Source organism: Lampris incognitus, chromosome 11 (genome assembly GCF_029633865.1).
Source record: "Lampris incognitus isolate fLamInc1 chromosome 11, fLamInc1.hap2, whole genome shotgun sequence".
NCBI lineage: Eukaryota > Metazoa > Chordata > Actinopteri > Lampriformes > Lampridae > Lampris > Lampris incognitus.
Window position 1 is genome coordinate 34607980 of NC_079221.1, and position 13986 is coordinate 34621965.

At 45.9% G+C, this 13986-nt stretch overlaps 1 protein-coding gene across 1 annotated transcript; it reads right to left on the reverse strand.

Moving 5' to 3' along the window:
- Positions 1-50: 50 nt before the first annotated feature.
- On the reverse strand, positions 51-6061 carry serpine3 (serpin peptidase inhibitor, clade E (nexin, plasminogen activator inhibitor type 1), member 3). The gene is made up of 8 exons (XM_056290125.1): positions 5797-6061; positions 3611-3844; positions 2994-3236; positions 2151-2349; positions 1408-1508; positions 834-920; positions 234-317; positions 51-137 (listed from the first exon to the last, which is right to left on the reverse strand). Exons 1-8 carry the CDS (start codon positions 6059-6061, stop codon positions 85-87), a joined length of 1266 nt encoding a protein of 421 aa, XP_056146100.1. The 3' UTR covers positions 51-84.
- Between the last annotated feature and the right edge of the window lie 7925 nt (positions 6062-13986).

Sequence of the window (13986 nt, forward strand, 5' to 3'; positions counted from 1 at the left end):
TGTGTGTGTGTGTGTGTGTGTGTGTGTGTGTGTGTGTGTGTGAGAGAGAGCAAGGTTTTTGGGATGCAAAGAATTTGCTGAATCTTAGTGTGCCTGGTCAGCCGGATTCATCACTCGCCCAATAAACAAGACAGACCCTGAAATGCAAGCCACAATAGCCAGGAATAAGAATTTAGGATGATACAAAGACACTCACAGAAAACTGTGGCATTTGAAAAGTTCAGGAAAATCACCTGTGTTAATTTGTCGCAGAAGAAACAAGAACGGCCGGTCCGCCTTGAAAACAGGAGCGCGGGATCGTTTGAGTAGCACCATAGCTGTAAGGCAGAGGAAAATCCATTGGAAACACTTGTGCCGTGTTTTACGTGTAGGGATGTTTCCCGTTACGAAAGCTTCCATCTCTCCCTCATCATTCAATACATCCATCCATTATCTGAACTGCTTATCCTGTTGTCAGGGTCACGGGGATGCTGGAGCCTATCCCAGCAGTCATTGGGCGGCAGGCAGGGAGACACCCTGGAGAGGCCGCCACACCATCACAGGGCCAACACACACACACACCTAGGGACAATTTAGTATGGCCAATTCACCTGACCTAAATGTGTTTGGACTGTGGGAGGAAACCGGAGCCCCCGGAGGAAACCCACGCAGACACAGGGAGAACATGCAAACCCCACACAGAGGACGATCCGGGACGACCCACCAAGGTTGAACTACCCCGGGGCTCGAACCCAGGACTTTATTGTTGTGAGGCAAGCGCGCTAACCACTGCGTCACCGTGCCGCCTCATTCAATACAGTTAGTCAGAATTCATTGTGCTCAGATTTCCTCACCTGTAGCTGCAGCCGCTTTCGTCCCATCTTCTGTGACTTCTATCCTTGCTTCGTGGAAGGCATCGGACACGTACAGACCTTCCTCCACTGCAGGAAGAGAAACATCTGAACATCAGCTGAAAACTCGTCGCTCATTGTCTCAGTTTGACAGTCGTATGCCGTTTGTGGTGGCCTGTCTTCGAAGAAGTGCCAGATGAAAAGGATCTCCTGGAGATTTAAATGTATTCTGTTTGATTCTTGAATATTCTTTTTTCTTTTTTTTTAAATGGATTTCAGATTTTTCCCTTTTTCTCCCAATTTAGTGGCCAATCGAGCCCTATTTTAGTTCAAACACCCACCCTAATACGGTATGCGTTCGCCAACTGCATCTCTCCGGCCGGCAGTCTCAAAGGAGACGCCTCGCCACTTTCGTGACAAGGCGAATCCAGGCCGAACCACTGCTTTTTCCGACACACCCAGTGGGCAACTGCATCAACACAAAGCCGATGCTGACTCTTGAATATTCTAAGATGCATTACACCGTGGGACAGCCTGTAATACAAAACATGCTGTAAATGAAGCTGATGTGTTTTACCTGATATGCCGGTGAAGTCAGCTGCTGTTGGATTGAAGGCATCACTGACGCCCATGGTGGGTAGCACCGATCTCAGGTTAAACTTGTTCTGCATTCTGAACCTGAAAATCACACAGAAGGAAAAGTCAGTCGGTCACCTCCTTGCTGAGAAGAAAAATAATAGAACAAAAATTGCCAGGTTGAATCACCAAACAATATCACTGTTTTTAGCAATGTCACTATTGTCAGTCTGTGCTCTGTGTTATACCTTGGTAATGACAGATGTGACCGTTTTTGTTTTTTTTTTGTTTCCCCCCAATTTTCTCTCCAATTGTACTTGGCCAATTACCCCACTCCTCCGAGCTGTCCAGGTCGCTGCTCCAACCCCACTGCCAATCCTGGGAGGGCTGCAGACTACCACATGCCTCCTCCGATACATGTGGCGTCGCCAGCCGCTTTTCACCTGACAGTGAGGAGCTTCGCCAGGGGGAAGCAGGGTGTGGGAGGATCACGCCCCCCCCCCCCAAACAGGTGCCCCGACTGACCGGAGGAGGCGCCAGTGCAGCAACCAGGACATATACCCACATCCGGTCCCCCCACTGCAGACATGGCCAAGTGTGTCTGTAGGGACACCCGACTAAGTCGGAGGCAACGGAACAGACCGCTACACTACCCGGACGCCCACAGATGTGACTTTATAAACATACTACGCATAGTAAACCCTCGTGTCACACAACATAGGCAGCCTAATGTGTTGGCCTCACCTGGGTAGAAAAATGTCCATCTTGGTTCGCCGTAGTCCGGTGTCCCAGGAGGCTACTTGACGAGGGGTGAGCTGGGACTCCAGGCAGGACAGCGGGGTCTTCCTGTCGCTGGGCAGAGCCAGCAGCAGGCTGAGGGAGCGCTCTACGTAAGGCAGCTCCAGAACCGTGTAGCGTTGCTCTGATGCTGTCCGGAACTGACCTGCCAATGCCAGACGCACAGATTAATTCAGGAGGTGTAGCACGTTCATTCAAACACGTCTGCTTGAACCAAAGTACTTTCACTTTAGTTAATTGTCTCAGGTCTGTTTCAATTAATTACTTGAAGACCATACACTTGTAAGTACATGCATGTGATAATGGCCTCTATGTCAGCATGTTGGCAGTTGTACTGTGTTGTCTGTTCCTTTGTAATTAAATGCACATTTGCGAGTGGTAATGTGCTAATCCAAGGAACATCAACACTGTACAATCCATCAATGTGAAAACTACAACCCTTACTTCCTGGATTACCTGCCTTTATGCATGCTCAATAATCCAGGTAAGAAAATCAAAGAACGTTGAAAAAGTTTATCTGAACACAACGTTTATTGATGGAAACATTTCGTCACTCATCTAAGTGATCTCTTCAGTCTGAAGAGGGTAACATCAAAGCTCCCATCAAAGGTAGTGGTCTGGATTACCGCTACCTTTGATGAGCTCCGGTGAAATGGGCTACAATGTATGTGAAAATGCAGATAATGCAACATACAGCTGCTGTAGTGAATGCCATATAAAGACAGTGATTCACGGCTTGCCTGCCAGTGACATCACTGTCAGACTGAGTGATCGACTGAGGTCTCTTACCAAAATTGACCTCTGTAGCCTGGTACATCATGGGCACCTTGATGGCGCTTCCATCTGACAGAGTGAATGGCAAGTTCTGGGTGTTGGTAAAAAGAAACTGTTTCTGCCAGACTCCCCGGAAGGCCACGGTATTGACCAGGGCCATCTGAATCTGCTGACCCCACCACAAGGCCTCGCTCTGGGGCTCGCCTGAGCCCGAAACATCCCCACTGCTGCTTCCTGCCAGGAGAGGCCATGTTTCATCTGGGAGTTAAAGAAGGAAGGTCACCGTTTAACATAAAGGGTACACATTGTGCAGCTCATTCCTGAAAAGTCAGCGGTTTCCTTGTTGTATGTGGTCCAGCCAGACAATTCAATATGTGTTTGAAAAATGACTTGGAGCAAAAAAACATTTGCACATGGCATTAAGTGTGATGCTGGCACTAACTATAAGTCATAATTTGCTATTTAGAGCTTATAGATATGCAGAGACAAACATGGAAAACATACAATCCTCGCCATCACAAAAAAATATAATAGTGTCTAAACCACTAAGAATTGTGGTCAGGCAAACAAGGTTGTTTTTTTTTTGTTTTGTTTTGTTTTGTTTTTTTTGTCGCTGTGGCTGAAGGGCTTACCATTGCTATGGTAGTGCCCCCATCGCTCCAGCTGGCTGCGAGTGTGGTTGGGTTGGCTGAAGTTGGCACGGACCAAACTGGTGTTGGCCCAGGCTGCTGCGTGTTGAGTAAACTCCGTTAGCAGTTGGACACCGCTCTGGATGAACAAAGCACAGGCCTGCTGTAGCCATGCCCCTTGACTGGTGTTCCCCGCATCGCTCTGCAAATGCAGCAGAAATTGCTGTACCTGCACATCTGTGAGACAAGCAAAGGACACACACACAAACACACACAGATCAGAAGGGTGTCTGTAACAACTATTTGTTTGTTTTTTGAAACTCCAAGGTTAAACTGAATGTTTGTTTGTCATGATATGGGTGGCATACTAATTCAAGAAATATCTTATCCCCTAAGCGTGATGAAATAACCAAGACACCATATTGGCTATTGACTGAGCTGGCATCGAGGCTACAAACTATGCGCTCGTTCTAGAGCATTTACCCACTAGAAAATATCCATCAATTACACTGCAACACAATCCAAGCTCTAGTTTTAATGCTGAGCTAAAACTACAAACAGTTTAAAACACCTGCTGGGGTCAATCCTAATATTACTATTAGAAAAATACGTGCCAGGAAAAGGCGCCATAAAACCAATATGACCAACGAATGATGTTTGGAGTCAGTGGCGTTCTCAGTCCTCTCTGTAGTTAAGTAATATATTTGTTGGGTGCTCTTTGGTCCAAGGTTAGTAGTTTCAGATGAGAAAAAGAGAACAAATCTCTCTGACCAAGGCTCTCCGTGTAATTAAAAATGTCTTTATTGAAATTTAGACATATCTGTACTAGAGTCAAATTCCGTGTGTGCATCGACACACTCGGCCAATAAAGTTGATTCTGATGCTGATTGATTACCTCAACAGAGGCTGGGCCTGAACTTGACAGCTTCCACCCTGTGTCAGTCTTACAGTTAACCCTTCGTTATCTATCTTGACAAATTGAGTGCAGTCAATGCGTACCATGTTAATGTAGGACTATGCATAAATAAAACCTTTCAGCCTGTAGAGTCCTGTACGCCATGGGGACAATATCATCTGACAAACGTTTGGAAGCATATCCCAATGGAATATCACACACTTATTCATAGAAATACGAGTGCCACATTGCTACACAAGTGATTTATTTAGAAACAATAGTGATGTCTACTGGAGGTGCCTTCTTTCCTGCACTGTGCTTTGCCCTCCAGCCATAGCAAAGAGAACGTGGTACCCTATGACTAATGACACAACAGACCGGCTGTCAGAGGTCCAGCTGAGTACTGAAACCAGGGATGGAAGTTTTTATAGCTTGCAAGAGCAAGACTTGTAACTTTCAGAGGCTAAACGTAACATAATCCTTACTGGTAAAACATTCAACGAGCATCAAGGGATGCAGAATTAAAGCCACAGACATATTCACATGCTGGGGTTAAAACCAACATGACATTCCATCCCCTGAGTGACACATATGTCTGAAGACTTGTCCACAGGTTGAGATCAGCATCAACACTGAATCACACAGCTCCATGCCACCATACTGCTGTTCATTTTTGTGTTTATAAGGCAACACAGTGACCTCTCAACCCCAGAGTCCCTGGGTCTGGCCCTGGGAGTGGGTAATGAGATTAGAGTTGGTGCGAAGGCAAGCATTGTGGCTCCAGACACCGCTGTGCTCTGCCCCGGGACCGAATGGCCAGTAGTAGCACAACTCCACACCACCTGGTACCAACAGCACAGCACTGAAGAAATTCCTGGACCTCCTCAGATTGCAGCCAGGCCACAAACAATTGCTATGAGTAAACCACTGCTTCCACAGCAGAGGGTCAACCTAACCCTTCAATGACTCATAGATGTGTTATTTTAAGTTCAGTCAAACAAAATTCACAATTTCATTTAGCAGACACTTTTATCCAAAGCAATGTACATCTGAGAGGTAGTTGGCTTGTATAGCATTTGGAGTCTAAGCCATGGACTCTTACTGGAGACTCATCCCAACGAGGGTTGGAACCCCTGATCTCCAGCAGGAAAGCCGAGTGTTCTTACCTACTGAGCTAACCAGCTGAAAAAAATTGTGACCAGTCACTAAGGCAGTGGCACTCTATGATTGCAAGCTTTACCCTTTGACTTCTAGGCCCAAAGTTGTAAATGTTGGACTTTGGAGTGAATCCTACCGTTGACATTGTAGCCAAGTGCTTCCTCCAGCTGAGCTAGTGTGTTCCCCCTGGCGCCGAGCTGCAGCAGCCCCAAGGACAGAGAGACACTCATGGGCGACACAATCAGGTTGGAGTTGTTCTCTGTCTCCGTGAGGGTTTGGTAGAGGCTGACAGCAAACCTGGTGTGCAGCTCACCCATGTTGTCTTGGAAGCTGCTGTTGCAGTGGCTTCTCTCCACCAACCAGATGTAAACGAAGACTGAAGCCACTGAAAGGCGACACATATCCCCAGTGTTGCAGGTCAAAGTTCCCAGCGGTGTAGGAAAGGGAGCTCCAAAGACAAATCTCTGTGAACAAACAAACAAATAAATAAAAGTTATCACATCACATCTAATTCGTAGGCCTGTGTGCATCTCACTCAATAAATGCCAACCTTCAAATATACAGATGTGGCATTTGAGAATTCTGATGCCAAATACTACATTTCTGTGTCTGAATGATCCTGAATGAATGAGCTGAGTGTGTCAAGAAATCCAGGGCAACGACAATAACATCAAGTGGCTTATGAACTCCATCAGAATTCAACTCGAATAATGTAGGAGTATCTGCGTTTGATACGAATACAGTACAGCGGCATGTTGATATCAAATCTTTTTCTGTGCACAATCCTCATATCTCACGTAAGAGTTCTTTAAAATTTTAAAAAGGGTTTCACTAGTTCCAGACCGTCTTAAACGCAGCTGACCTGAGCACATGTGACGTCACACGAGGAAAAAAACAACTGGAACAATGAATCGGCGGCGTTTATAATTCGTGGTAAGAAAGGAAAAACTTTATATTTTAATGCATATTTGAGTGCGTAATGATGTGACGTGTTAGTATAATTTATGTTTCGCATTCATCGTTGAAAATGTGAAATTCAAGTTTCAATAAAAGTTCCAAAGTTAAAACTTCTACAAAAGTTGCTGCATTTAAAACAGCGAGACGTCTGATGGCATCCATGTTAGTCCCCCCCCCCCCAAATAAACGATGTGAACGCTTGACGTTGGGAGTCAAAAATGTCTAGTAGGCTATAACCATCCGCGTTCTTGGTTGTCTTGAACGCAGCACAAAAGTCAACGATACCGGTCTCATAATTAGACGGTTTTCCGACACATACATCTGCGTTTCTAACCAGACATGCGCAACTAAGACGATGAGGCAAAACGTCTCATCTCCCCACAGGCGCACAGACGCACATGGAGGAAGTTTACCTGGCCTGCAGGTTTAAAAAGGTAATATCCGTTTAATTCCCGCCAAATCGCTTGCACCCCCAAGTTGACCGCACCGGCGAGTCAGAAGTTTCCCGTTAAGCCTCCTGCGAAGGGTGTGACCGTCCTCATCTGGTCCCGTATAAACTGTCTTGTGTTCCCTGCGCGTCTGTTTGCGGGGCTTGCTTACGGAGGGAGCCTGGGAGTCATAAGACCGCGTTTAAAGGAAATGCTCCGTGTTTGCGGTCTCCGTCGGCGATGTCCGTACCACCCGGCCACCAACTCCCCTGCCTCCACGGCGCTATAAGGAGCCAGGCGGAGGGAGGCATGTCACCGACCAGCAAATCCCAAACCGAGCTGGGGAGGGGGGGGGTCGGGGGGTGGGGAGGAAGGGGGGGAGGCCCGTGCGTCACCCACACATACGCACAGACAGTGGTTCCGTTATACGAGTGGCTCGGTGTCCTTTTGATGCCATGATCAAAAGGCGTCCCCAACTTCAATAGAGTCCGTGTGCCTCGTCAGCTTTCCTAATTGACGGGAAAGGGGAATGCGCCGTTAAATGAGAGCTGGTGACGGTGGAGAGACGCGCTGCTGCTCCCCGGGACGTGGCAAGGTGGATAGTCACATAGCCTCCATCGCTGCTGTGCCAAGACACTTTATCCTTTCAGTTGTCTGTCTTCATTGTTGGCTGTGCTTTCTGCAGCAGTTTTCTTTTTTTTTTTAATCTGCTCTGAAATGAATTGAGCCCAGTGTCACAGTCTACACACACCTGTCCTGAAACCCCAAAACACCACGTGTGTTCTGTCACGTGCATGCAGCATGACATGCGTCCCAATTAATTGATCAGTGAATGAGGACGTAGTTGAGCACAGCCACACAGATTTTTTTAACCCAAAGTTAAGGGGTTGCGTTACACATTTATTTTTCCATTGACGTTTGTATTGAGAGGGCCTCGGCGTAGCGTTCTGGTTCTGATTCTGATTCTATGAACCCGCCTGAGCGGTAGAGGTCCTCAATGTCACAGCCCCCCCCCCCACGCTGAACGGCAGACATGGAGGGAATCCATCTTTCGCACAGTCTGCTGCTTTAATTTGGCAGATTACAAAATACACGAAGGTCGCATGGTTTGCTGTATCGTGGTAAGCACATGGTAGCAGATGGCATACACATCCTATTGTCACACTATTATTTCATCGATACTTTAGCATTTGCTGCTACATAGCTTGGCAGTTTGCCTTAAGCTTCCATCCATTATCTGAACCGCTTATCCTGCTCTCAGGGTCGAGGGGATGCTGGAGCCTATCCCAGCAGTCATTGGGCGGCAGGCGGGGAGACACCCTGGACAGGCCGCCAGGCCATCTCTCTCTCTCACACACACACACACACACACACACACACACACACACACACACACACACACACACACACACACAGTTTAGTACGGCCAATTCACCTGACCTACATGTCTTTGGACTGTGGGAGGAAACCCACGCAGACACTGGGAGAACATGCAAACTCCACACAGCATGACCCAGGATGACCCCAAGGTTGGACTACCCCGGGGCTCGAACCCAGGACCTTCTTGCTGTGAGGCGACCGCGCTAACCACTGCGCCACCCAACAGGTTAGCCCAACAGGCTAACCATCTGTCAAAAAGCCGGAATACACTAAACATTTATCTACTTAGACAAACGAATAAAAATAGCACATAGATGAGAATCATATGCTAATCAAAGTATTGCTTTTACGGTAAAAAAAATCATTACTCGTTTATTTTTGTGTTAAAAACAAAACTGACGGTCCTACAAATTCTGTTGTGTTGTGGTCTTAATTCAAACACAACAGTGGGTCCCATGTGGGAATGTACGTCTTAGCTGCCAGTTCAATTAGGATCCATTCAAACTGAGAAATTTAATAGGCGGCTAGGGCGTCCATTCCCACGTGGCACCCACTGTTTGCATTCAGACCACAGCACAACAGATTTTCCGGTAATATGGTTATTTTTGGGGGGTAAAACTACTTTGATCAGCATGTTTATAAGCTTCCATCAACGTGTTTTTTTTAAATACATACTGCATATTGTACCTTTAACCGTCTAACCTAATACCTAAACATTGCTATTATTTAACCTTATCCCTAAAAGTAACCATCTGTAATTAACAGTACTAAAGTGGATGACCAGAGCGAATGGGATGTCCTCAACTATGTCCTCATTCATCATTAGGTTGAGATGCATCTAATGTTTAAGACAATGTGATTTGATATGCTAACACGGTGTTTCGCCAGCCCACGCATTAATGTGCACTCTTGTCACCAAGTGGCTTAGTCACATCTGGCCCTGCAAGACTGGTTGATATGCATGTGATTGAACGGTGGCACTCATGGTATTTTGGGACCTGCAAATAAGTTGTGTGAAGGTCTCATTTTTGACTGGCATTAAGAAGCCATATGTGCAAACTGACGGGTGAGAGGGCACATCTAGACTCAGTTGAGGATTCATGTGGATAAGAAAGTTAAGCCTGGTCAGGAAAGCACTGATTGTAGCTACTGACAGTTTGCCCTGTAATTCATCTAAAAGCAATCAGCTGTAGAGCAATCTCCCCTCCAACGGCCCTCTTAATTGGCGTCGCCATGACAGTAGGCATTAAAAAAATTCCAACCTTTTTTTTCCCATGAAGGAGAACATGATTGGTAGCCATCAGGTATTTGGCTGCTTTGTCTAACAGGAATTCCCTCCATTACTGGAGTGACTAATTAGTGGAGCAGCTCAGCTTCATTAAACGGAGTCATTGCATTCTTTAAAAAGCGGAGGAATCTGGAATTTTAAGGGCAGCGACGGAAGAGATGAGACGTCATGGTGATTGACCAAAAACAATTGCATGAAAAGACGCCAAGATAAATAACAGCTTTTATCTTGGTGGCTGCGAAGCCTGCAGACAAAAACCCAAAGTGCAGTAGAAATAATGATTTGTGCTCTACATTTCTGATCTACGGGGCAATTAAAAAAGAAAGCTTGCTCTGGACTGAAGAGGTCGAAGCGGAGGGCAGTTTGCCGGCTGGATTGCGGCCCTCGACTTGCCGCTCATGAACGTCAGCACAGGCCCATGCTGGGGAAGACAATCACTTTGCACTGGCAGTAGTTAACATGTAATTGGCATTATTCAACTAGAACATGCTCATAATAACAGCACAATCGTTGTCAGAGTTTGGCGAGTTGCCTGTTTGCCTTAAAGCTACCCGGCCTCCTGTGTGAGAATATTTGCCTCTCGAAGTTTATTCCTCAGAGTTTACACCAATGAGTGTGTCTGGCGGTGTGAGACTCTGCGATGCCTCCACCTCTTCCCACATGGCAGCAATTTAATCCCTCCTAGCGGTGACAGTCCCCAGGCTCTCCATTCAGACCCCTCATCCCCGACCCCCTCCTCATGACCCCCTGACTTTCAAGAGCTGATGATAATGAATACGGAGGAGGTGGAGGGTTTGCTACATAGAAAACCCACAAAACCGCAGGAGCCCTGTGTGCTTTCCTCTCTTGACTTCCCTCCAGCAGAGAAAAAGCACATCTGGTCAAAGAATTGCCCTGTGTGCGATACGCTGGAAGTCAAGCAGAGAGAGAGAGAGAGAGAGTTTATAATATGTGCTCTGCACTAAATTATGTGCAGCGTTCTGCAGGAATATGAGTAACACGGGCACACAGGTGTGCACACACACACACACACAATTACACATGCACAACACATGTCTTTCTGCAGCCAAGTGCACACAGACCTGCACTGAAAGGGGTTTCAAAGTAATTTCATGGAAGCATTGGTTGGAGATGAGGGCGATGCTGTTGGCTGTGTTCAAGTGACTTATTCTGCCTCACCTCCCGTGCCCTATTTCCCTCTGGGCTGCTGGGCCTTTGGGCTGGGAGGGATTACAGGGGACGCTGGTGCGTGGGGCCGGGCTGGGCTGCAATGAGGCCGGCAGCGCTGTGAGCCGGTGTCGCCGGAGAGATCTGCCAGGTACGCCACGGAGGATTAGAGCCACAAGCTCTGGCACTGGGAGAGGGGCGATGTAAGGGGGCGCATCCCGCATAGGCTACACCCCACAGGAGCATAGGCATAGGTTGGCTCTAGGCACCGTGGGAGTATAAGGTTGTGATTGTCCAATGCTATTTTTGACCAAGTTGAGGCTGTCTGTAAAGGCGTTAAAGATAACAACGTGTAGTATCATTTTGTTTACTTGGGGAATATCCCCGAATGCATCTTTGTGCAGTAAAGGCGGCTGTTGAGTAGGTCTGGAAATGTCTGCAGAGGCATTGCTGTCTGGACAAGATGTTTGTGAGTTTTTGTTGAATGAGGTTGAATGAGCTGCCTTTGCACTACTACTGCCATCTGATGCCATGATAGATCTTGAATTGATTAACATGGTTCTCAGTCAAATGACCAAGTGCAATAGCACTCTAATGCCACCTGCTGTAGATAGATGAGACCTTGCCTGTTATGTAGTTAGCCCTTTGGCTGTGCTTGTGGACCACCAGATTGGTGAGGTTTGCACATTAGACTAGTTTCACTGTGCTAAGCGAATTCAGTATGTGATTATATATATATATATATATATATATATATATATATATATATATATGCTTTAAGCACTGTTTGCACCCTTAATCAACCTGAGAGTTGATTGCAGTGACAGCCTAAGGTAATGATGATTGCAGTAGCACTCTCTCATTATCATCAACATCTGCAGCACACTAGGAGGAAAAACAACCTGCTGGTCTGCTGGTAGATGTCACCTTTTGAGGACTAATAAAAAAATTTTTTTTTAAGTATATTCCTCAATTTCCCAAGTTACCTTTTGCACTGTTAAACCCCAAGTTTAAGTTTAGAAAAGGTTAGAATTTACATCAAACAACACAGTTACGATTCTTACGACAATGGTCGAGATGACGGTAGATCTGAGGAGAACCTATTATTTCCCCAGAATTGATACAAAACAATTAAAATAAAATCAGCCAGGCAAGAGAAAGGCTTCTCTTTGCCCTTGTCGATAAAGGAGCCGTGTACCTGCACGTCCCTCGTCGCCCGTCTGCAGCCCCATGGACATAATGCTACTGTTACTACTAATTACACTCAACTCTCACAGACGGGGTGGTTAGAATAGCTTTGTTACCATTTAGTAGTCCAATTCATACTGTATTCACAACCACTTACTCTGGTCAGTAGTTCTCAGTTGTGCATTATTGTGCACCTGTTATATTTCTCACCAGTGCAGTTCTGGATATGTGTGCATGCTGTATGATGGAGACCTGCTATCTGCAGGTGTTCCCATTTGACAAATTTGCTTTTTTTTACACTGTACCCAAGAGATCTATTACTCCCCTTGTTCCTTTACCCTCTTGCCAACTCAGCTTGGATGTTCTACTCTATAATGTCAGGTGATTTCCTGTGGGTTACATGTGAGCATCACACCGGGTATGCATGTGCAAATTTACTCGGCCTATTAAACGGATTATGATTCCGACTCGTTTAAAAGCATGTGTAAGATGAATCATTTCAAAACTATGCTATTTGGACATACGGCAAGCACCCCCAACCGAGGACAGCTCTCTACACCAGACGTCTTGGTGGGTAACCTCTGCACTGTGGAAAGAATGGATTACACAACCCTCCGTTCTGATTGGCCCATGGTGACATCACTTCTGCAGAGCTCAAGGAGACCTCACTGTGACAACCCATATGCACCATTATGGGATTTCCCTCTTCAGACCGGACGGTGGCCTCAGAAGGAAACCCACACCTGTTTAAGCGCTTACGTGGGCGAGCAAGACAGGGGTAAACTGAACGCTATTCTCCACGCCGTTGAACAAACACCCCGTTAAATTAAATACCCCTCAGACCACACACAGGGGGAACCATGACAGATCTCACCACAGAACAGCTTTGGAAGAAAGTCAGTGATAGTCCACCAACACCAAGGCACTTTTTGATCAGCTGATTGAATTCATCCCTTTATAGCCTAGCATTAAAGCAAGATGCAGGTGTTTACAAAATGCAGAATATTAATGGAAAACTTGTTTGAAACGGAGACCTGTTTACACAAAATGTTGCTCAGAAGGTAAAACTACAACTTTTGGAAAGAAAAAAACAGACACAAGAGGGCGCCATTGCACGGAAAGACTACAGTAAATAATGACACAGTTGTCTCTTAGTCCCCCCCCCCCCCCCGCCCTTCCTTCTTCTTCAAACATTTTATAGTTACCATTGATGCAAATTACCTACATTTCCCCTGACAACGTTGTTTGGGGAAATTGTCTTTAATTGTTCGCTCAGCCACACTTGATGTCAGTATCCCACAAAGGTAGGTTAGAATCGACATCTAGAACATTCACTGTTAATGTAGATGTATTCATCTGGATATATCACATTTGAAAACACTACCAAAGAAAAAAAAGAGACAGTCTTCTTCGGTGATTATTGGCAAAGCGCACAAACTCTAATTTTTTTTTTCACTGGTTGCCGCGTCAACTCTTTTAGTTCCTCCACTGCTGAAGTCCTGTGTGAGGTTGTTCACGATTATTGGCATCAAAAGTGAGAGCTCATCTCCCATTTCTCTTTTCACAGTTTTCTCACGTTCTCTTGCTGATATACCGTTAAAACACCTTTTGTTGTTTCGGTACAAGCCCTTACGTAGCCTGTGTCAGGTATGAAATTGACCTTTGGCCTTTCTTTTGAGTATCCCTTTATTGTTTGCAAAGCACATAACACAGTCTTGAAACATGCTATATAAATGAAGTTTATCAATATATGCTAACACTGATGCACACATCTTAACTGTTGTTCACATATACAGTAAAAAATAAATAAAATGTAGACTCAGGGTATCTTGTCTTGGCGCATGCCCAGTAATCCATTTAAAGGAATCCCAGAAAGTTGCATCAGTTCATCTGGGCACAAGGTTGTGTCCAGATGAAC